At 44.9% G+C, this 24,321-nt stretch overlaps 2 protein-coding genes across 2 annotated transcripts in view; one reads left to right on the top strand and one right to left on the bottom strand.

Annotated features, from left to right (window-relative positions):
- TNRC6C (trinucleotide repeat containing adaptor 6C) overlaps nt 1–12,901 on the top strand; it is a 78,835-nt gene extending 65,934 nt beyond the window's left edge. Inside the window, 9 exon segments of the mRNA XM_030462075.1 lie at nt 86–253; nt 1,352–1,543; nt 1,675–1,818; nt 4,358–4,474; nt 6,729–6,920; nt 8,235–8,305; nt 9,016–9,155; nt 10,944–11,175; nt 11,177–12,901. Of these exon segments, the coding sequence (XP_030317935.1) occupies nt 86–253; nt 1,352–1,543; nt 1,675–1,818; nt 4,358–4,474; nt 6,729–6,920; nt 8,235–8,305; nt 9,016–9,155; nt 10,944–11,175; nt 11,177–11,305 (1,385 nt within the window). The 3' untranslated portion in view covers nt 11,306–12,901.
- Nucleotides 12,902–21,052: 8,151 nt separating this feature from the next.
- On the bottom strand, nt 21,053–22,022 carry LOC103533843 (GTP-binding protein Rhes). Its single transcript, XM_008499751.2, has one exon. The coding sequence runs from the start codon at nt 21,872–21,874 to the stop codon at nt 21,245–21,247; it is 630 nt and encodes a 209-aa protein (XP_008497973.1). The 5' UTR covers nt 21,875–22,022; the 3' UTR covers nt 21,053–21,244.
- Between the last annotated feature and the right edge of the window lie 2,299 nt (nt 22,023–24,321).

Raw genomic sequence — 24,321 nt, 5'->3', positions numbered from 1 at the left:
AATAATTTATTGAGTTGGGTTTTAAAACGTGTCTTTTAATCCTGAGAGTATGTTATGGATATCTAATGACCTGTTTCCCCCTCAGCTGGACTGAACCCGAACATGAATGTAAATAACATGGACATCACTGGTGGTTTGTCAGTGAAGGACACTTCTCAGTCCCAGTCTCGCCTTCCTCAGTGGACACACCCCAACTCAATGGATAATCTCTCGAGTGCTGCTTCTTCTCTTGACCAGAACTCCAGCAAGCACGGTATGGTGCAGTTCATCCCAGCCTCAGTCTGGCTCTTAGAGGAGTGGCTTGAGTCATAGTGTGATTGTAAGGTTTTTTCTCACATTACTATTTTCAGGAAGTGCTCATAAGTGGTTGGTACAGAGATGGTTGCCCTTTGAGACTCTGATATATTTAAGATGTTTCCTGCAGTCACACAGTGCATTGAAGTTCTTGCAACCTGCACTTCCTGCACCCGGTGTAGAAATGGCTTTTTTTTTTTTGCTGAATTTTGTTGCTCAGAACCTGGGAGCTGAGTAAAGCAAGCCTTTAGTGTTGGCAAAACAAGTCCCACAAGCTTCCCCTTACTCCATACTTTCAATCCAGAAAAACTTTACATGGGTTTTCTCTCACAGTTCAGGTGTCATCACCCTTTCACACCCAGTCCTGTACAAATGACAGAGTACATAGTTACCCATCCTGGGAGTTAGGAGCATAAACTTCATATTTTTCCAGAAGTGATTGCTAATCTGTTTGAACACCTTTATCCCAAACGTATCCTGAGTCACTTATTCCTTTATTTCCTCTACCAAGTTTTTCCTGTTAGAACATGGTGATCTGTTAACTTTGTTCTATCCTGGATTTTATGCCTCGTGTTAGTTATTTCTTTTACTATATTTTTTTACTTCATTCTGTGAGTAGTTTTACTGTTTATGCCAATAGGTGTGTAGTAGTTTGTAGGAACATGAGAGCAGCCATTTCAAACCATCCATCCCAACAGCCATGAATATCTAGAGCAGGATAAGAAGAAGCCTTGCCTACAAGGATATTCCTTAGTATGCTCTCTCAGCACATTCCTCTTCACCACCAGTGTGATGATTTGAATTACTTAGTCTCATTTTGGTAGTCATGTAATCAGTGTTTTAGCTGGTGTGGCTGTCCCAGTGGTGCTGTAGTTTCCAGTGAAGCTTCAGAGGCTTTTAAGCCTTGTTAACACGATTTATATTTTCTTTTTTTGTCTTTGTAATAAAGAAAAAAAAAAGGGGGGGTGAGGAGAAACAAAATATAAAGACTGATTAAATTCCATACCTCAAATTAGTCCCACTCCTGAGCAAAGCTTTTCCATTTCATTCATTACAGGTGCTATACCTGGAGGTTTAAGTATTGGTCCTCCGGGCAAGTCCTCCCTTGATGACTCTTACGGCCGGTATGATCTGATTCAGAACAGTGAATCTCCTGCCAGTCCACCTGTAGCTGTTCCTCACAGCTGGTCACGTGCCAAAACTGATAGTGATAAAATTTCCAATGGCTCCAGCATAAACTGGCCACCAGGTAACAAAATACAAAGCATTTCTGTTGAACTCCTGTCCTTGAAACGTACCCTTGGGTTTGTTTATTCGAACAATAGGAGCTTGAGGGAATGAGACCTTTATCTCTCCTTCTTTTTGTTATATTTGAAACAGAGTTTCATCCAGGAGTGCCATGGAAAGGTCTGCAGAATATTGATCCTGAAAATGACCCTGATGTTACTCCTGGAAGTGTTCCAACTGGGCCAACCATAAACACCACGATACAAGATGTTAATCGCTATCTTCTCAAGAGTGGAGGTAACCACACAAATTATTTTCACATCTGTGTAGACTTTCTTTTTCTTTCCAGAACAGTTGACTTCACATCTTATGGATGCAGCATATTTTTGCATGTAATCCTAGTCTAACAGTGCTCCTTCTCTGAACTTTCACTGCAGATCCAGAAACAGTTGATTTAAATGTGGGTTTTAAAAGTCCCTGGATTTCCATGGGAATGTAAATATTTAAACCTGTGAGATGTAATATAAACTTCTGTGGGCACTAGAAGTTTTGGTAATGCTTAACACTTTCTTGGGAGCAAGATTTCTCTCTCCATAATGACCAGCCCCTTAGATACATTATGTGACATACTGAGAAGACACAATACAAAAGTTCCACTGTTGTTGCTGAGGCTTCTGTCACATTTAATTAATTGTAGCTTTGTTAGAAGAAATAAATTTGAACTCGTTTATTCCCAAAATAAATAAACAGGGAATTGACTACCAAACTAATATTTCCTTGTGCCATTTCCACTCCTTTTGTCTCAGCAGCACTAAATCCAAAATTAAAAGGTTATTCTCCAAAACAGTAAACTTTGTGATCAGCATGCTGAAATAGGCAGGTTATCTGCACTTGATTAGAGCACTCTGATATGCACGGGAAAGGTATAATCAGGTTGTTCAGGAGGACCTGTCAGGATTTAAAAATGAGGATTTTGTTCCAGTAGCTCATGAATCATAATTGTCCTTGAACCAGGTTTCCAGCTCTGGGCTTGTTAACTCCACTGAAGAGCTGTCCAGTGTGAGGGAAAGGAGGCTGGGTTTCCCTTGCCCTGAATGATTTCAGTTGTCTCTTACCAAAAAGCAATCTTTATTTAAGCTGAACCATCAAATATTTGTGTGCATGAGTAATAACTTTCAGTGACCCAAATGTCCCTTGGGACAGGCAACCTGGATGGTTTGAGGTTATAAAAAGAAAAGTACAAGGCTTAATTCATTCACAGGTCAGATATGGTGTACCCAGGAGATGGTCCCCTTAGACCAGAAAGCCTAGCCCTACAGAGCTGTACCTCTAGGTTAAATTATACCTACTACAGCTCCTCCTTCTTTCTAGAAGGGAAGTATACATTAGCTCTGCTGATGTATAAGTCTTTGGAATGAAGAAATAATGATTTTACTTAAGGAGGGTCAGTATAGATGATCTTAGCATAAGTAAACAGGCCCTAAAGAGCCAGAAACTTTGGGAAAATGCTTCCTTTCCTCATTAGGTTTTTAGCTCGTTAATAATGAAATGTTAATAAAGAAATGCAATTGCTGAATCTGTTTCTTTCACAACATGGTGCCATGGTACAAAGTTTTTGACTGCTGCAGCTCCAGGCACACAAACTACATTTAGGATCTGATCTCCAAGGGCTGGGCTGTGGCTGACACTGCCCTTGCACTGTACCCTTTAGGACAGGCAGAACCAAAGCTTTTGGGCTGTTTTTGTTACAACCTGTTTGTTAATGAAGCTTTGCAGTGTCAGCTACTATCAGCTCAAAGTCTTAGCAGAACCACTCTTTGGGCCTGCCTGGGGAATAGATTATTGCCAAAGGAGGCTTTGATACATTTATTTTTCCTGAGACTGATGTCTGTGTTGATGTCCTTTGGAGTGCAGGGAATCTGAGGAACATGAAGTTTGGTTGGTTGCTCTTCCAGTTGAAAATACAGCCTGAGTTTGTTTTTACTGAGCTGTGAGGGATGAGACTGTCCTTTCCCCTTCATACCTCAGCACAGTGCTCTTTCCCTAAGAACTCACCTGGCTTTTTTTGTAGATGTTTCAGTATCACAGTCCATATAGGGATGTCAGGAGTGATAAGTCACCTACCATACACACTTAATTTTGTTGTTGGCCAGAGAGAATACTTTCAGCTCTTCTGGTCTTTATAATGAAGGTATTTTATATTCAGTTTCTTTCATTTGCTGCCAGTAGGAAATTGTATGTATGCTTAGATAGCTCCTCAGATTGTAAATGATTTACCAAGATGGTTTCAGGCTATTTCATTGAATGTTATCAGTTTGAGAAGAGATTGCTAAAATGTATCCTTGCTTTACTGGAAGTCTGCAAAAATCTAAAGATGTTTGTGGGCGTTAGGATGTAGGAGAAGCGCTTATGTTGAGTAATTTAGGACAAATCACCCATGGTAAGAGGTTAGTTTATCATACACATCTTTGCTCATCTACAGTTGCCATTGCTTAAGTCAGCTGGCAGAGCACCTTTACAAATGATGCCTGTCTTTGAGATGAAGCAGTTGAACACTGATGTTTTTGAGAAAGTCACAGATCTTAATGGAAATCCAGAGTTTTTCTTCTGCTCAGGCACTAGCACACTTGCTACTGTGCCAGCTCCTTTCTCTTTTCTGCTAAAGACTTCTGCTTCCCTGTATCCTGCTGTCTGTTCCTAGAAATCTCATTCCTAGACTTCAGGGACCAGGCCGACGCAGGAAAATGGTTTGTATTTGTACATAACAGATTTGCCTGTGTCACACCAGACATCATTCTGCTCATCTTTCTTAGTTGCTTCTCTGCTGGTTCTGCAGGGTCATCCCCAACATCATCTCAGAATGCCACGCTGCCTTCATCGAGTGCCTGGCCGCTTAGTGCCTCCGGCTACAGTAGCTCTTTCAGCAGCATTGCATCTGCACCTAGCATTGCAGGTAGGAAACTGGCCTTTCTACTTTCACATCCCCCCTGCTTTCTGAGAAAAGGCCCTAGAAAGTGCTTTCCCAGTGACTGCAGTAGTGCTGCTCTAGACAGAAGTGTGTTTTCTAGCGCTGTGCCAGGGAGGCAGCTCTCCTGGCAGCTCTTTGGATGGGATGCTGAGGAAAAATGTGTTTATTCCACTTGGTGCCACATCCTGCCACTCTGTATTGCCATCGAGGTCTGTTAATGGTTATTTCCACTGCAGCTTTGTCTAGAGTCTCAGATAGAAACAACCCTACAAGACCCTTCCGATAACGAATGATACAGATTTTTTTGTTAATAAACTCACTGTTAAAAGTGAACCATCTGCAGCTCAGGCAGAAGTTTAGTGGTACCACAAGGAGGTGCTCTGCATGACTCTGGAGGTTGGGTTTGGGGGTCCTAAATTTCTTGTAACAGTCAGTCCAAAGCCTGATGCTCTCCTGTATGGCTGAGCTTGTAAATGGTCTAAATAATTACCCCTGGTCTAATGGTCTAATGGTGTAATAATTACCCCATTCTTTTAATGAGCTATAAATTTGGGAGCATCTCAGCAAATCATGGAAAATCTGGCAGCAAACTCTCTACCTAAACATTCCACTTTGTCCCCTTATAAAAAATATATTGAGGCTCTTGGATGGATTGTATTAATATTGTCCTATTTAATCAGTGAAAACTCCTTTTTTTTAAATAAAGATGAAACCAGCAGGTTATACTGCAGAATGCAAAATGAAAAAAAGTTGGTTTGAAATGGTTTGCTCCGATGAAAGGAAAAAGGAGTGGCTTGCTTCTCTTCTGTCTGCCATGCATATCTGCTTTAGTTGCTTCTAGTTTTTTTGCAATGTCATCTAATCTTTTAGTTAACCTCATGAGAAGTAGTGACACAGCAACATCTGATCTGGGGGAATGTGCCTGGATTGTGTTCTGCACCACAGGCTGAGCTGCTCTGAGCTCCAGAATTCAGGATTTTTCCCTTTCCTCTTACCATTTTAGCCTTATTAATGGCTTCATCATTACTGGCAAATTGTTGCAGCAGTTTGCAAGAAGGTGGGAAAGCAGTTGCCTTTTCATTTAAATTGTTTTGATTCAGTTTAAAATAATTGAGTGAAATGACACAGATAAACAGAGGCAATTTGGGGAGTGTGTGTGTGATCACAGTGTGTGTCATTTAGTGACTGGTAAATTTGGCTTTAGGATTAGTAAAAAAACCTGATGGAAAGCACTGGTTCACTGGAAGCATATTCTACCAGTTCAAATCTGCTTGGGTTTTTTTGTGGTTTTTTTCTTTTAATTGAGGTATTTTTGCATCTTGGAGCTTGTCAGACCAAGTGCATTTCTTACTGCCTGCAATCAACATTAAAGCATTAAGGCAGCATAATCACAGCACCATTTGCAGTGGCAGAAGATGCAGTGATGTGGTCATTTCAGTGCAACCCCATGCTGTAAGCACTGTGCTAGGACAAGGAAATTGTACTTTTATAGCATAAATTTTCATATGTATTGATTCAAGGAAGGAAGAGATGTCTAAAGGTGAATAAAAGAGGTTTTTATTTTGGTAACAGTAATTGGAACTAATTTTGTCTCCCACACTGACTTCTAAACTGTTACTTGTTAATTTTTAAATTGATTTTTTTTTTATAAAACTCTCATTTAGCAGGATAAGGAGTAAGGTAACTTAAAAACTCATTTGGGAAATTGAACAGAAGAAAGTTACAGAGTGTGGTGTGGTCATGTCTTCTGAAAACATTTTTCTCAAAGATGTGGAAAAAGTATTTGTTACTGTGAATGATCAAAAATGTAGTTTTTGTGTGTCTTTGATCGTTGGAATTTTAATATCACAAGACCATATGGATATACTGGTTATTTTATATCAGATTAAACGAGTTGTGTAAGAAAAAGTAGTTGAATTCTTTTAAAGCTTTTAGAGACCCAATGTCCAAGTGTTTCATTATAATTTCAGTTAAATTAGATTTCAAATCCTTAAGTCCATTTTCTGGTCTTTTTTTCATGTATTGTCTTGTGTGAGAAAGCAAGATAACAGATTTTAAAAAGGAAACTGTAGCAGGTGTTGTGAGATTCATTAAATACAAAGTACTTGGAAAATGTCAATACCAGTGTAAGTCTATTCAAAGAGCACAGGACTTATGTCCACCCACCCTACCTTTAAGAGTTATTTAAGAGTTGTTGCTAACTAAAATGACACAGATTTATTGGTTTTTTCTGTTGCAGGTAAATTGTCAGACATCAAGTCTACGTGGTCCTCTGGCCCAATCTCTCACACACAAGCCTCTCTATCCCATGAACTATGGAAGGTACCCAGAAACACTACTGCTCCTACAAGACCACCTCCAGGCTTAAACACCAAGCCATCATCTACGTGGGGTGCCAGTCCCCTGGGTTGGACCAGCTCTTACTCCTCTGGTACTCTTGACTTGTGCATTTTATACCACCACAGTCCCTTTGGTTTAGAATTGTTTGCTTTTATTCTGTGTCACAACAGCAAGGCACCCAACAGCTGTGTGTAGGCTCCAGAAACTGGAGGTTCAGTACAAACAGAGTGTCTGTTTTGGGGCTAAAGCTCTTGGCTGCTTCAGTTTGGGTAAATTGTAAAAATGAAGTAGTCATCTTTCAGGTGCTCACATTAGTAATTTCATTTAGGAATTGCCAAATAATTTCACCCCAACTCAGATTTTTTTTTTTTTCATTTCCTTAATTTCTAAAAATACCTTTCAAGTATGCTTGTTGCTCTGTGGCATGATCTCCGACTGCAAGACTTCAAGATGAGCTCATCAGCCTATGGAATTTAATATGGAACACATTTTTGGAGCATGGCTGTGAAGCATTTAGGACCTGTTGTCATTGCAGGAGCCTCAGGGAATGTGTCAGCTTTTTTGTTCAGGCTCTTTTTTTAGATGCTATTGGTTTTCTTCAACACAAATATGAGAAACAACAGATCTGGCTATATAACTGTGTATATCATGTTGGCAAAGCTCTGTCAGCTTCTAGGAAGCTGGTAATACTGACTGGTTTATTAATGTGCTTGCACTAACTTGGAAGTTAAATGTTCCTCCCTCTTTTTACCATTTCTTTTGTATCTGTCTTCACCAAAACCCCACCTGGTGGGCAGATCTTGCTGGTGCCAGGCTTATCTCTGGTTGCACATAATCATATGTGACTACAGAACAACAGCAGTTTCTCAAATGCCATTTATAAAATCAGGCTTGTTCAGTTCTTCAGGCTGCAGCTGGAAAAGCAGGTTTGGTTGGGTAGGTACTTGTATCTTTAATCAGAACATTGTCAGTGCAGAAGTATCTGTTTTGAATAAGTCATATACATAAATATCCCTGGCAAGATAGCAGAATGTGCAGTGCTATAAAAACTTAATAGCAACCAGCAGCCTGAGCTTGGACATCTGAATTGCTTTTAAAATGTGTTTTCCAGATTAATTCTGATGTAACCTAAAGATAGTTTGTTGCAGGGTCACACTTGCAGCCACTAGTTTTCAAGTAATTCTTGTGGGAAAGTGAAAAAATGCCACACATCTTTAAATGTCCCAAAAGCAGGTTTTCATTCAACAACCTTTAAATCTGAAGAAGACAGTAAATCAAGATGGGAAGAAGCTGCTGTGGGTTTTGTTTTCAGTAGCAGTCGTGCTTGCTTACTGTGCTGTGATTCTTCTTGTGGTGTGCTCTCCACAGCAGGGTAACAGTTTTGTTGTGGAATGTTGTGTTGTAGGTTCTGCATGGAGTACTGACAGCTCAGGGAGAACAAGCAGCTGGCTGGTTCTTCGAAACCTCACCCCCCAGGTAAATAGGGTTGTGCACAGATGGTTGTGTAAAGAGACTCAGCAAACCTGAGAGATGAGAACATTTTTGAACCTTGGTCATTGCATTTGTTTGAAGGGAATATAATTATTCTGCCTGTATTACAAGAGTTTGTCTTCAGGGAATTTAAGTTTTCAAATCAAATATGAACACTCAGGGCTGTAATTAGTCATTGGCATTGGTTGGGCACCATTTAACTGTGTGTAAGTTTGGAGGGGAATGATGTTTTAAAGCAGATACAGAGATGTAAAATACACTTTTCCTACAGGTTGCTGGGTTTTTTTGTTCCAGATCTGCTCATCTTCCATGTAGTGTCATTCATAAGGAAGAACATAATACAAAGTCATGAATGCAGACATCCAAATTTATCTTGGGGAAAATGGAGTTATATTTATGAACAATGTGTTTTTCTTTCTTACTTCTAGATTTACTTCCTACTTAGTTTTAGACTTTTGTGGACTTCTAATGATAGATACAATTTGTATCACCTAAACTGGGAAATTTTGTGCACTGGCCTGTTGGAAAGCCTTAAAAGCCAGGATATCTCACTCAAAGAAGCCAATCATAAGTCGATAGTTAAATACTACTTCTGGAAACAAAACCTTTTTTCTTTCACCTACACTTCAGTTAACAAGCATTTCAAGTACAATCACAAAAATGCAGATAACCTTTTCCCCTTTTCATTTTCCCAGATTGATGGTTCCACACTGAGGACACTGTGTTTGCAACATGGCCCTCTGATAACATTCCACTTGAACCTGACACAAGGGAATGCTGTGGTCCGATACAGTTCCAAGGAAGAAGCAGCCAAGGCCCAAAAGTCTCTGCATATGTACGTGTCTGTCCTCACTTCCCTTCTTACAAAGGCAGTTTCAGCTCAGAAACTCTTTTCTTGGGCACTTATTTGCTATGACTTGGAATGGATCACTCTTTCCAATCTGATTTTGGAAGTGACCTGATGGGGCTGGATATTTGTATGCTACATATTGGAGAGCAGCCAGGCAGAAAGGGACCTGGGAGTCTGGATTGCCAGGAAGCTGAACAGGAGCCAGCAGTGTGCCCAGGTGGCCAAGAAGGCCAATGGCATCCTGGGCTGGCTCAGGAACAGCGTGGCCAGCAGGTCCAGGGAAGGGATTCTGCCCCTGTGCTCAGCCCTGGTGAGGCCACAGCTTGAGTCCTGTGTCCAGTTCTGGGCCCCTCAGCTCAGGAAGGAGATTGAGGTGCTGGAGCAGGTCCAGAGAAGAGCAAGGAGGCTGTGAAGGGATCCAGCAGAATTGCTGTGAGGAAGGGCTGAGGGAGCTGGGGGTGTTGAGGCTGGAGAAGAGGAGGCTCAGGGGAGACCTCATCACTCTCTGCAACTCCCTGAAAGGAGGTTGGAGCCAGGGGGGGGTTGGGCTCTTTTCCCAGGCAACTCTCAGCAAGACAAGAGGGCAGGGTCTCAAGTTGTGCCAGGGGAGGTTTAGGTTGGAGATGAGAAAGAATTTCTTTCTGGAGAGGGTGATCAGGCATTGGAATGGGCTGCCCAGGGAAGTAGTGGATTCTCCGTGTCTGGAGATCTTTCCAAAGAGCCTGGATGTGGCACTGAGTGCCATGGGCTGGGAACTGCAGTGGGAGTGGATCAAGGGTTGGACTTGATGAGCTCTGAGGTCCCTTCCAACCCAGCCCATTCTAGGATTCTATGATACTGAATAAGAGATCATAACAAAACTTGAGAGTAGGGATTCACTGCTAGTAATGTGCTTAGTAAGAATTTGTCACCTGTAAGGCTGCAAAGAATTTGTGAGGTGTGATAAAAATGGCAAAGGAAGCTCAAAGAGAGCACGAGACAAGGTTTTAACTCAAAGAGCAACAGGAGGGACAAAACGATGGTAAATGCTGTGTGTGGCTTTGGTGGTCATCTTTTCTAATGGAGTTATGGAAGGTATGGAAAGAAATTTATGGCAGCAAAATGTTCTTTTAGGTGTGTTTTAAAATCTGTTGGACTAATTGTCACATTACAAAAGAGATGGAGAATAAGAGTGATAAAGTCAGTGACAGCAGGGAGGATTAAGAATATAGAGACTGATGTTTAAAAAGAACACTTAGGTGTTCAGAGTTGGAAAGCAACAGGTTGTAGTATGAGTAAAATGAAAATCTTGAGCAGAACCACCCTTTGGAGCTCACTGTACTGCTGGCCTGAGTACCTTCCCCATACTTAATTTGGGAGCAATGGTTTCTCCAGATGTAAAGGTGCATTCAGAAAAAAAATTAGATGAAAAATTGACCCATCTTAGATACATCTGTTTAGATATAGGCATCAGAATAATCCTTGGAAACATATTGTCATAAATCAGCCATTCTTAGTGTCATTTGTTACTGGTAATGCTGGTGTGCTTGTATCTTCATGCCTAAATAGAGAAGAGGCTCCCATGGTGTGTCTTAATTAAATGAGGTGTCCTCCAAGTGTTTGCTATGGAGTTAGAAAGGTAAATAGAGAATAAGGCTTGCTCAGGAGGCTGCTAAAAGTGAGCAGCTGTGGCATAAATCCACACTTCAAGTTCTGCTTGGAGGAAAATGAATTTACAGCCATCTGGGGCGCTCTTCGTGTGGTGTCACTTCACCTTTTGCTTCTGTCCCCCAGGTGTGTCCTGGGAAACACTACCATCCTGGCCGAGTTTGCTGGTGAGGAAGAAGTCAACCGTTTCTTAGCACAAGGCCAGGCACTGCCACCCACCTCCAGCTGGCAGTCCAACACTGGAACCACCCAGAACCGCCTGGGCTCCTCCAGCAGCTCCCACGCTTTGGTGCGCAGCGACGCCGGGCACTGGAACCCCCCCTGCCTGGGGGGCAAGGGGAGCAGCGACCTGCTCTGGGGGGGGGGTACCCCAGTACTCCAGCAGCCTTTGGGGACCCCCCAGCACCGACGATGGCAGAGTCATTGGGAGCCCCACCCCTTTGAATACTCTTCTTCCAGGTGATCTTCTCAGCGGGGAGTCCATCTAGGAAACGAGAGAGAAACAAAATGGAAATAACAATCATCAGCACTAAAGGAAAAAAAAAGAAAAAAAAAGTTAAAAAGTTTGTAACCCTTTCCAGTCCCGGGCTTGATGAAGAATCCAGCTTTAACAGATCAGACTGGCAGCCCTTTTTGTTGTTTTTTTTAGTACCTCTGTCCGATATTGAATATGAAACTGCAGAAGTCCTTGTGAACTGTTGGTGAAACAGTATGGGCTCCTTTGGGTCAGTGTCACATGCTAATGACAGGTTTTATTTTTTTGTTTTCATGGCTTTTTGTTTTTATGTTGTCTTTTTATGTTTGTATGGTGATTTTTCAAAACCAAGTATAAAAAAGCTGCTTAGAATAGGTCTATCATGAAGGGCACTTTTCAGAATTTGGGCTGGAAAGGGTTATTTTATCAACTGGGAAGGGAGGGAGGGGGGAGGGGGAAATGAAAGCCTATTTAAAATGAGCCTGTGACTATTATGCACATTACCAGAGGCGGACCCAATAATCAGAAAGGGTGAAGTGTGATATTTTACCATTGGTACAGAAAGCAACGACTCGAAATGGTGACTCCTGACTGTAGAGGTTGAGCTGGGGGGGGAGGGAGGGCAGGGTCGGGGTAATCTCTGTGTCCACTACTCCCATGGATCTGCCTATGCACATTACCCTCGTTTCATTACTTTTTCATGTCATTTTTTTTAATCCCAAAAAAAAAAAAAAATAAAAAAAAAAAAAAAAAAAAGGAAAAAAAGAAGAAAAAAAAAAAAAAAAAAAAGAAAAACAAAAAAAAGAACATATCAACATGCAAATACTTGAATCCAGCAGGCCAATAACAAAATGTGAACACTTTCTAAGTCTAATTATTACACTTCCAGGTTGGCATCAGTACACAAAATACAGGCTCTAAGAATTATTCTTTTGTTTTTTCAAGTTCAGACTCTATGTTTTTGTTGGAACAGCTGTCTGTATGTCAGTGAGCTTGTGTGTGTGTGTGTGTGTGTGTGTGCCCACGTGTGGTTTAACTAAAAGCGTGAAGTTTTTTCCTTTTTATTCAGTATATGCTTTTTATTTGCTCATTGGTCAAATGTTTAATTGTTATTAGCTTCTAACTTTGCACTGAGTGTCCGCAGCCCTTCTTGTAGCTAATCCTATAATGTTACAAAGAAAAAAAAAAAAGAAAAAAAAAAGAAAACTGATAAAAGGGGCCGGCGACAATTCACGTGTAAATGTTTACTCAAGGACTCTTATTGCATTTTAAAAATTACAGTGTGTATCTCTGGAGAATAATATGTATATCTACCTTTAGCAGCTTTTTATCGTGGACTAATGCAAGAAAATTATTACCGGAGTATTGCACCATTTTTCCATTTGGAAGATAAAAGTTTAAACCAGAATTACTCTTTGTTGAACTGTGGCCATAGATAATTGTAAAGAGTGGATAGTTCCCTTGCAAGCAGGAACAGAAACAAGCACTTGGACATAGGTTTTGACTGCTTTTGGAGGAGCCAGGAGTTTTGGCTCCCACCTGTTTACAGACCTTTTTTTTCTCCTTCAAACTTTAAAATAAAAAAAAAAAATGGAATTTAAAAAAAAAACAAAAAAACAGAGGAAAAAAAAAAAAAAAAAAAAAAAAAAAAAAACTTCCATCGTAAAGAAAAACTATTTTCAGAATGAAGATATGCTACTTCAGAGCTCTGGGATTGAACAGTGTTGTTGTATTATTCTTTTCTTTGGCCATTGCTGTGTACTATTTTTGTTGTTGTTTTCCTCCTCTTCGTCAAAGTGGCGAAAACTTTGTGATCACTATCTTGCACATGGTGGAAGATGTCTCAGGAAAGCCGGGTTTCCCGAGGAGCAACTCCACACCATTTCATGTATTTTTAAAACCCAACTCCTAGCACTGAAGATATTATTAAAAAACAAAATAAAAATAAAAAAAAAAAAAGACAGTAAGAAAGAAGAAAATACCTAATCTAATGTGTAGCAGTTACATATTTACCAAATAATGGACTCAAAAGAAATAGATGTTTGAAGAGTGCTTTATATATTAAAAAAATCGCTTTATGTTTAAAGAAAAGATCAATGTTTTTGATTGTTTTGAAAGGAAGAAAGACAATGGAATAACATACACTTCAAGTATGTTTTAAAAATTATATGAACATTGTGCTCCCTGCCTGCTTGGATCAGGAAATTTGTGCATTACTTTTTTTTTTTTTTTTTTTTTTAAGATTAGCTTTTTAATGGTTTATCAGATTTAAAGGGTCCTGCAAGATTGCAAATTAACAAAAGCTGGTTTTATAGAGGATCATGAACTATGCACAAACTGGGTTCAAGACTTGTTTTTTTTTTTTTCCTCAAGTTTTCGTAGTGTATTTAGCTGGATAACCTTTCCTCAGAGTAACTGCATCTCATTGCCATTACACGCCTCTTACATAGATATTTTATATATCTATAACACACACACACTTATATAAAACATGTATGTGTGTATGTGCGTGTTTACATGCAGTTTTCCATGCTGAAGTTTAGCATTGAGTTGTAGAAAACTGATATTTTAATTGGGAATGAATGAAAATCTCTGTTCAAGGGGTCGGGGTGGGGGGGGGGCTTTGTTTTGGGGCTTTTTTTTTTTTTTTTTTTTAATCTCCTTTCCTTTTGGATTAAAGATGTCTGTAACTCTGAGATTTAAAAAACAACAAAAAAAAAAAAAACAAAAAACAAATTGTGGCTTTCCATGTTTATTCTCCTCATAGAATGTGATTGTCAAAAGAACATGCACCGAAAGTTGCTTTCAAGAGTACGAAGATTCTTTGAAACTTAATAAATTGCAGTTTTTTCTTGGCTGTTCACATAACGTGTATTTTTCTTTTATGCAGGGGATACTCTATGAAAAAAAAAATATATATATTGTTAAAATCTGCTAAGGTTTTGTGGAAGAAGTTGAACTCTTTCACTGCTAATGAGGCAAATCACTCCTTGAGTGGTCAGACTTTGGGTCTGTGCTTGTTGGTGCTGGCGTTCTCCTGAGCTTGTGCCATGACAGCTTTGCATATCCCGTCCCAAAGTGCTGCAGAAGCAGCAATCTTTTCTGTTTGCTTGGCTTTTTTTTTTTTTTTTAATTGTAGAGATCTCTTTTTCTCCTTTATTCACGACTTTGGTAACAGAGTAGATGAATTGTTAACACGTTGATTACTGGGAGGCTGAAGGCTCCTCTTGCTCTGCCATTCATAGCTCCCATTCTCTGGACCTGGATGTGTCTGAATCACCAGTTCCATTGAATTGCACGAGGTGAGCAAATAGACTGGAAATGAAATGGGGTGAAAACACCAAAGTATTTCCATGTTTGGCCTTTCAGGTTTTGAGATCAAGGGAGGTGAATCCCAGGGGGGGGCAGCCTGAGTTCTGCCACCTCCATCCAACAGGTTCTTCACCTCCTGGTGATTTTGGGGTGAGAGGAACTGAAATTGGGATTGACAGCAGGTCTGGCCCCAGGGATCAGGAGTTTGTACATTACGACTCATTCCACAAGAGTCATTTGAGAGAGGGGAAAAAACACCTGACTTGAAGAACTGGATTAAGGAAGCAGCTCCCAGCCTTGAGCAGCTGTGTCCCCTCTGACCCATCCTCCCTGTCCCCAGGACTCTCAGCTCCTCTGCCAGAAGCCACCTTAAATAGGATGGAGCAGTGGGGAGAGGGGGACTTGAGCAGCTCCCAGGAGTTTGCAGTTTGGTGGTAGATAGAATTAGAAATCACCAAATTGAGGTTTGGAGCTAATTTTTTTAGAGCTAACAATTTTTCAGCTAATATTATTATTGTCACCATCAGCCCCACGTTGCAGAGCTGCTGCCAGGGCTGCTCTCTGCTGAGAACTGCTGCTCTTCCCTTCTGGGATTTTGGTTCTTTTGTTTGGTTGGTTTTTTGTTTTTGTTTCCCAGGTGTTTGTAATGAAACTCTTGGGAGAGAGCTGCCTTTTCCTTCCTGGATTTTTTTTTTTTTTAGTTTATATTTTGTATGGGATTTTCTTCTTAGTAAGGAGGCCTTTCAGTTTCTGCATCCCTGAGCTTTGTTTGCCTAGATATCAAAGCCCCCACTAGAGTCAGATGTTTCAGCTAACCAGAGCTTTTGTCTTCCATAAGGTTGGCAGAGGTGGCTTTTTGTAAATCAGATGCACTGCTATAATTTAGCACCCACCCTGGTATATTTAAAGAAAAAAAAAAAGAAAAAAAAAAAAAAAGCTTTTGGCCAAATCACTCAGTGTTTGCATAGCTCTTAATTTTTGGTGTCGTACTCTTTTCTGCTTTAATGCTCTCTGCTGTTTCTGAAATTGTAAAGATAGCTCCTGATTGTTAAGGGTTCTCCTTACGGCTCCAGAATCTTTACAAGGAAACTTGTTTAACAATTTGTGTTTTTCTGTATATTGCATTTACTGTATCCTCCATAGCACTTTCACTGCATGGCTCCCCTGTCTTTAGGCCAAGAGAACTTCTCTTTCCTAAGTGGTCTGAAACTGTCAAGCTTCTTCTTAGTTACTTGTCTAGTTTGTGGGTGGCACTGGCAGAGCAGATTGTTTTGCTGTTCTGCTCCAAAAATATATTCTTGTTCTTAATAATTCAATATATGATTGTGTATGTGAAGGAGCATTTTACTTAAAGAAAATGTATATGGATATCTGTATATGTTAAGAATTACTGGAGTTGGAAGAGTCTGGAAATGGAATGGAAAAAAAAACCAAACCCTTTAGGATTTGGGTTATGGGCAGCTATAGTGTGGAGCATCCCTATGGTACCAGATCAAAGATTGCCATGGTGACCTGTAGATCATCTCCTGACCTTGTACATGAACTGCTGCTAAATGTCTGTTGGAGTTGACGTGTTGTACCAACAACAGGTGTACTCATTATTAATATCACTGTATTGATGCTGAATGTACAATCTCTGCTCACAAGTCCTGCGTAGCCAGTTTCAGGGAACGGGAGTCCTGACAAATGGGATCTCAAAGGAACTCTGTAAGCAAAGCTGCCGCACCCCGAGGTAAAGGGCAGCTCCCTAAATGCCTGGAAATGTCTGTGATGCACGGGGTGACCTTTAGTAGAAGTTTGGAGGAGACCATGGGCCATCCATGGGCCGCCCAGGAGGATCTCAGCTCCCTGCAGCTCTCTTGGACTCTCACCCAGGTCCTTGCGTTGGTACCCGGGAACCCTTAACGCCTCCGGGAGCATCCCAGCTTGTCCTCTGCCTTCCCCCTCCTTCCCAAGGGGCCTCTTCCAGTAACACACCTGTGCTCTTGGAATCTGGGAGAGGCACCTCCCAACACTTATTTATCCACACTGTAGCTTTCCTGAGGGAGGACGGACTGCTAAACATGCCCATGTTCTAGTGGGGTCTGGGTGTCTTCCCCCTGTGGATACACCCCATCTCTCAGGTTAACTATTGCTTGCTGCAAGTTGCCAGACTCCATCCTCTACTGGCCCCTCCAGCCTCTGCAAAGACAGTCAAAAGTTGACCATTATAAACCCCTCGTGCTCCCACCGTGTTTCTTCTCTCTAATGGAAAAGTGTTTTCATTAGAAATGAATATGACACTTTGTCCTCTGTGTGCCCCCCCTCCCCCTTCCCCCCGTGTTTGTTTTTTACTGTCAGATGCATTGGAAACGAGTTGCTTGTAAATTCTCTCTGATGAAAACGTGGTCCCAGTGCAGTCATGATTTCAGGGTTATTAAAATGTTATCAAACACAACAAGCTGGAAGATTGCTTTACTTTCAATAAATACTCCTAGTAGAAGGTGGGTTGCCTTGAGCGGGCTGTGGGGCTGCTGACTCTTGATGAGAAATTCACTCCCCACCCCCCACTGCTGTCTGGAATTGTCCTTTGTAAATGCTTCACTGTTTGAAATGTTCGTTTTGTTCAGAGGAGTGGACTTTGTTATATTCAAAACTGGCAGATTCCTCTGTAATTTGTACTTTTATCTCCTGCATTCTTTGTCCACTTAATTCATCCTTAGTCTATATTGATAAAATGTATTCAAACAGCCTAAAAACTGTGTTACTGATGGTGTTGGAGAGGAGCAGCTTCTCTTTCCATTTTTGCTGTAGGTCCTCATCTTTTGGCTACAGTATTCATGGTTTACAACTATTTTTTACTGTCTGTACCCCATAGGAACAGGAAAGAAATACATGTTTTTCATTTTTTTAAACTTAATTTTAAGTAGGACCCATTTTTCTGCCTTTCTTTAGCACGTCTGTCTCTTTCCCAGCCCTCCTTTCCCCACAGGTGATGGAAAACTTCTGATAAAGGCAGAGGATTATTATGCAGAGAGGGAGGGTGATGTATGTACTTAGAAACATCTATATTAGAAATATATATGTATAGAATATAGATTGGAATATGTAGTTTATATATATGTACACACCTTATAATATAATCCCTGTGCTCAGGGGGAGACAGAACACAGACATCTAATGCCTGAGAGGTGTCAGGGGTGCAGACATCGCTCCTCAGACCAGACCAGACCAGACCAGACCAGACCAGACCAGACCAGAGCAGCTCTTTCGGTTCTCTCGGACTGAGCTCGCTTGGGCCCGGCCCCGCCTGCAGTTCCCGGTTGTCACCACGAGGTGGCGACAGAGACCCGCGGGCAGCCGGCACCGGGCGGGGGGGTTCGGGCCGAGCTGCACCGGGACTCCCGGGGCCAGAACCCCAGAATCGTTCTGGTTGGAAAAGACCTTTAGGATCATGGAGTCCAACAATAACCTAACACTACCAACCATTAGCCTCATTCTACCAACTCCAGGGCTTAAACCACGTCCCTCAGCACTACATCTGCAGGGCTTTTAGCACCCCCAGGGATGGTGACAAAGCCACCCCCTGGGCAGCCTGTGCCGGTGTTTAATAACCCTTGCAGTGAAGGAGTTTCTCCTGATCCCAAATCTAAATCTCTTCTTGTGCAACTTGAGACCTTTCCCTCTCATTCTGAGATTCCCCCGTGGGTACAGTGGGTCACACGTATGAGGTGATGCTTTCCTCCACATCTGGGAGAATCACTCGTTGCATTTCTAAAAAATTCCTTGCTTGATAGCGGTTTCAGATGGAATTTTGCAAAACAGTTTCTGCGCCGTTGGAAGGCTGCTGCAGAGAGTGCAAACCATCAGAGCAAGCAGTGCTGGTGAGGGGCTATGCTGCACTGCCCCTGCCCCATCGCAGGCACGGAACCAGCCACGGGGGAGCGAGGAGAGCAGGCACCGAGTCCTGCTTCTGCTTTTAGGAAACTAAATCCTCGGGAGAGGGTTGGTCTTACAGAGTGCAACACTGAGGGGTGCTCCTGCAGCCCTCCACGGCTCGACCCAGCTGAATCCTGGCCTGGGAAAGCCCTGATGGGGATCAGGAGCTCCCATGGTGGGTCTTGATGATGGGGCTGCGTGATGGCCCCTGATGGGGCTTATGGAGCTGCGTGATGGCCCCTGATGGGGCTCCCCGGCTCCTTTGGTGGGACACAAGGACTTGTTTGATGGGTCCTGATGGGGCTCATGTGATGCGAGGGCGGCAGGTTCCCTCTTTCCAGAGCACTGAGCACATCGGTTTGTTTTCCTCGGTGCTGAGCCTCCCTTAGCGCAAGGCCCTAAAGACAAACACGGCTAATTACATCCTCCACCAGTAAGTGCTGCTTTTCGTTTTAAAATGTTTTGCTTTCTCCATCGGTCTCCTTGGTTTAAGTGTTTGTGCCCCAGCTCTCCATCAATCAAGACCTGAGCAAACTGCCACAGCCAGCACCAATTAGGCCCATCAGGGACTGGCAGCAGACACCTCCCCACCCCTCACCCACCCCTCACCCACCCCCCGGGCTGTGGCTGGTGCAGCTTTCGCAGGCGGCATTTCGATCCCCCCCGGATTGTTTGTGTACACAAACGAAGCGGGAGCATCTCACGGTGGTTTGCTGGGTTGTGCTACGTGATGTGGAACAGGACACGAGGGATCACACGGAGCTCCTGGGGTGGGGGGGGCGTGGGCGAGCATGGGGACTGAGCTGGCGTCTGCTCGGGAGGGAGGGGGGAGCCCGGAGTGCAGCTTGGAGGGAAGGGAATGAGCAGAGCTGCAATGGGAGGATGTTCAGGATCTTTAGGATGTTTGGGGGGATGGAAAGAACGGCCCGTGGTTCTGCACGTGTACAGGTTGAGTTCACTGCAGTGTGTTTTGCAGAACAGCAGCGCCAGAGACCTCAGCACCTGCCTCGGTGGCACTAGGAAATGGTGTGTATCCTGATGGGTGTTTCGATGGGATTGGGAGAGTAAGTGCTGCTGCCGGGGATGCCAGCTCGGGGCCAGCAGTGTCACACAGCTCACTGGTGAGAAGGGCTTTTCCCTGGAGCATGTGCCCTCACAGAAGCCTCTGGCACCAGGCTGGCAGGGAATATGGCCCTCAACGGGCCCTGGTTGCCCCTCAAGCTCACAGGCATCTTCCCTTCTAGATGCTGAGTCTCCTGTGTGCTGGAGAGCTTCCAGCAGCTGCTATGGAGGGGAGAACCCCTCCTTCTGCTGTGCCCCTGACCCACAGAGAAGTCCTCAGGCTGCAAGTGCCCGGTGTCACAGTTAACTCTGCTGTCCCCCCAGCTCTGCTGGGGACAGCCAGGTGCTGCAGGGCAGAACTGAGCCGGGGGAAACCGAATGGATGTTTGGGTGGATCCTGCTCTCCCCAGGGTTCCTCCTGAAGCCCCTGCATAAAGCAGCTGTCCCAGCTGCCCCCTCTTCCTGCGAAAGGGAGCAGAAGGAAGGGCAAATCTTGCCCATCTCCTGAGGTGTGTGCCTGCGGGGTGTTTGCAGGGTCAGCTCCAGCTCTGCCCATCACAGGTTCCGTCTGTGCCCACCCCGTGCTGCAGACACTGAGCTCAGCACCACTGCTGCGTGGCTGGGAAGGAAAAGCCATGTCACCTGCTGCCACTTGTTGAAAGAAAATAAGCTGCTGGGGTTCAGTTCCTCAGCACATCCCATTGCAGAGACACAGGTAGGTACCAAACCTGTTGGAGCCCTCTCCTTTTAAATGTGTTTATGGTTTACACGTCTGTGGATCTCTGTCTTTTAATGGCCGTTGTTCTTTTCATGGACATGAGAAGAGGCTGTTTTATTTTTAGTTACTCATGCTTGGTAAAAACTTTAGTGGTTAAACTGTTGGGAAAACTGTAACACCAAATGTCCTGACACTGCCAGGGAAAGCTGGGGAGCTGGAGAGGCTCCAGGTAAGGATGGGGCATAGAGGAGGGAGAGCAAATGCGGTGATAAGAGGTTTGGGCATCAAACACTGATATCAGGCACTGCAGGATTTGAAGTAGAAGAGAAAGAAACACAGATGCTTTCCAGCTCCATTTTGCAACACGGTGTTTATTGGTCATGTGTAAAAAAAACAAAAAAAAGATAAGAGAAAAAAAAGAAAAAAGAACCAAAATTCTGCATAGACACCACGCCAAGGTACAAAACCAAGACTACTTTGGACACGGGATCTGTTGGTGTAACAGCAGCCGCACCAGGAGGCCGTGAGTGCAGGTGCTGGGGGTGAGGTGACACAGGACCCGCAGGAGACCTGGGGGAGTGGCACTGGGGGCATTATCTGCCCCGATGCCCACACCTGCCTTCTATGTGCAGCCACAAACCTGCTGTCTGTCCCCTTTCCTAGCAAGAGAGGAGCTGCCTGCTGCCTGCAAGCTCCTGCACAGATGCCAGGAGCCGGCTGCCCACTGGTGTCCCAGGTAAACCTCCCACCTCTCTGGGGATCCCACCCACCCTCCCAGCCACCCACATCCCCCCCCCGGGGCATCTCCAGCTCTCCCCGCTCCCTGCGGGTTTGATGGGGAAGAGAAGGGAAGGGGTGGGAGGCAGCGGGGTTGGGTCTGGCCCAGGCAGTGCCTCTCCCCACCTGAGTTTCCAGGCTTTCCCCCGGCTGCGTGCGGGCGGCTCAGCACACGGAGCAGCTGTTGGTCTTGTTCATGGGAGGCCTCAGGGAGGTTTGCTCCTTGGGCAGCGTCTCCCTCCTCTTGCAGAGTGCTGGGCTGAGCCTGCTGGGCAGGTTGGCTTGCTGCAGCAGCTCCCTGAAGACCTCCAGGACGTTCTCGTTGTCCTTGGCCGAAGTCTCCACGAAGCGGTTGTTCCAGTCCAGTTCCACCAGTGACAGAGCATCCTCTGCCGGCACCTGCCGCTCGCCACCGGTCTCTGCCTTGTTGCCCACCACCACGATGGGAGGGAACTTGTCCTCCTTCACCTCCAGGATCTCCTCCCGCAGGCTCTTGACACTCTCAAAGGACTCGGCGTCGTCTACGGCGTAGACCAAGGCGAAAGCGTCACTGTTCTGGATCGAGAGCTTCCTCATGGCTGGGAAGGAGTAGCTCCCACTGGTGTCCAGGATTTCCACCTTGACCGTGGCCCCGCTCACCTCGTACTCCTTGCTGTGCAGCTCCTCCACCGTGCGCCGGTGCTTGGGCTCGAAGGTGTCCATCAGGAAGCGGTGGATGAGCGCCGTCTTCCCAACGCCGGCAGCACCCAAGAAGACCAACCTCACGTGGTTCTTCTCCTTCACCACTGGGGACATGGCTGGGTGCCTGAGGGGGACACACAGGTGGGTGGTGCTCACCCCACAGGTGTCCCTGTGTGGCCGCTGTCTGTCTGTCTGTCCGTCCTCCCCTGCACCCCCTCGTCTCAGCCAGGCCAGTTCGGTGCCACCTCCCTGGCAAACTTCTCCCAGCCGTCCTCCTGTGGACGCTACAGCTTCCAAGTCCAGCTCATCTTTTATCCTGGTTCCTCTCTGCCATGTGGCACCAGACTGTCCAATCTCTGTGGGTTGAGGGTGCTGAGGGAGGGAGGACAGGGAGGGAGGAGAGAGAGCGGGGTGCTGCGGGCCAATCCGCGATGCTGAGTCCTGGACAGCAGCGCTGCCCCACGCATTGCGCTCGCATCGCAGCGCCGGGGACAGGCAGCATCACAGCCCTCCCGCTGCACTGCCTGCCCTGCCCTCCTCTCCTCTCTTCCCCAGGAGATTAATGCCTTGTGTCTTGGCATGGGCTTGCCAGCAGCAGCGGAGCTTGGCAGGGGTCCCTCACCCATTGTGTGGCCATGGCCATGGCAAGGGCTGGCGGATCACCCACAGCATTTCATGTGCTGATCCCGGGACTTGCTTGCAGGTGGGGTTGCTGCAAATGTGCCCAACTCTTCCTTGAGTCTGTGAAACATTTCCCTCGGGGTGCAACAAGATCACCCTGAAGCCCGTGCATCATAACCACGGCGTTCGGCTGTCAGTCAAGGGGTGATTTTATGAAATACTTAACCCGAGGGGAAAACAAACAAATCCCAGGGAAGGATTCATCGCCATCTCCGTCAGCAGCTGCCGAGCAGGGATGGGTGGGAACGCTGGCTCTGACCCAGCCTCAGCAGAACCATGACCCAGAACAGCTGGTTGATTTATGGGGCAAGAGGCAGGATCTGTGTCGGGCAGGTCGCCCCAACCGGCTCTGTTTCCACAGCAGGTGCCTTCCCTGTTCCACACGAGTTGTTTCAGAAGCTGATTTCTGCAATATCCAAACACAAGCTGAATTTGCTCAAAAGTTCAAATTAGTTTTTCTCCTACGTTTGGGAAGGAGAGGGGGTTTCCCCAGCTTTGGTCTAGTCTTTTTTTTGTAGTTTTAATGCACTTGGGTTTCTTTCCATAGCGAAGTACCAGATTCAGTGCTTAGTTCTGGCTGAATTTATTCTGATTATTTCAGAAGCCTTTTTCACAAGAATCATGAAAATAGTTGCATGTGACTCTTTGTCACCCAATTAACACTACATTTTAGCCACGTCAAGAGCTTTGCCTGGTTTCATCAGGGTGTCCCCTCCTCAGCTCAGCCTGGCATCCCCAACAGGACTGGCAATGGGACTGGTGTCCAAAAATCCCCAGTACCCCATGACACTGGTGGGGTTCTGCACCACCCAGTGATGCACTTTCACTCACACAAATGTTGCTCTTTCTAGAGAGGAGGAGAGCCCAAAGGTGATGCCCTCAGCTGAGCTGCTGTAGGTAAAAGAAGCTGAGGATGCATCAGGCATGGGAGCAGGAGAAGGGGTGGCTGAGCAGGGTTGGGTTTTGGCAGAGGAAGGAAGCAGTGATGGTGTTTTGGTACCTGGTGTGCCATCAGCATCGGTGAACATGAAGAACCAAAGGTGATGAGGAAGCAGGGCATGACAAGTAGTAATGTCACCTCAGCTTTGGAAGCTCTTTGAAGCAGAGAAATTGACCAGTGATGCTTTGTGCTTAGACAGACATCAGGGCAGGGTTCTTCATGAGAAGAGATGAAACTGGTTCCCATTGTTGCTCCGTGTGGATGTGGCAAAGTCCTTAGGGCTCAGCTAGAGCTTCAGAGGTGCTGGGGCTGTGGGATAGCTCTTGCTGCTGCTCACCTTCCACATATTTCATCCTAAAGGGCCTCAAAATACGGATCTGTTCAACCTCATAGCACCCCATTTCTCTTAGAGATGCAGAAGTGGTGCTCAAGGTGAGGAGGAGCCTGTGACAGGAGGGAACGGGGGCCTTAAACTCCAGCCCCCCTATCCAGGCTCTGAACCATCCCTAACCAGCACCTGTGGGGAAGGAGCTGATGGACATTACTGGGAACTGCTGAGCAGCAATACCATCCATAGAGGATTTATCAGTTTGAAGGTGACCCCAGTGCCAGGGGAGCCACCACTGGTCCCACCACTGCCCCTGTCTGCAGCTGGGGCTGTTTCTGCACAGAGCACTCGTGTCCAGCACTGTCTGGTGAGACAAAGCCACGAAGTGGGGTGGAGAAGCAGTTCCCCTGCTTGGCACTGAAGCCCTGCACAGCCTGGCTGCACATCCCCAGTGATTTTTCACATCAGTTGTCTCCCCGGAGTTCTCACATCTGTGCTGCTATGGTTACCGAGAGCCTGAAAGGTTTTAAATCTCCCTCAGAGCAACAGAGGGTTTCAGGGGTAATCTTGTTAAGAGATGAGCAATGAATATTTCCAAAGGCCTTTTGCATG

Source organism: Calypte anna, chromosome 18, assembly GCF_003957555.1.
Source record: "Calypte anna isolate BGI_N300 chromosome 18, bCalAnn1_v1.p, whole genome shotgun sequence".
Lineage (NCBI taxonomy): Eukaryota > Metazoa > Chordata > Aves > Apodiformes > Trochilidae > Calypte > Calypte anna.
The sequence above is the reverse complement of the archived record's forward strand: the minus strand, read 5'-3'. Positions and strand labels throughout refer to the sequence as shown.

Bases quoted from the DNA above. Each gene is read 5' to 3' on its own strand.
- LOC103533843 (XM_008499751.2), bottom strand. From the start codon at position 21,874: ATGTCCCCAGTGGTGAAGGAGAAGAACCACGTGAGGTTGGTCTTCTTG.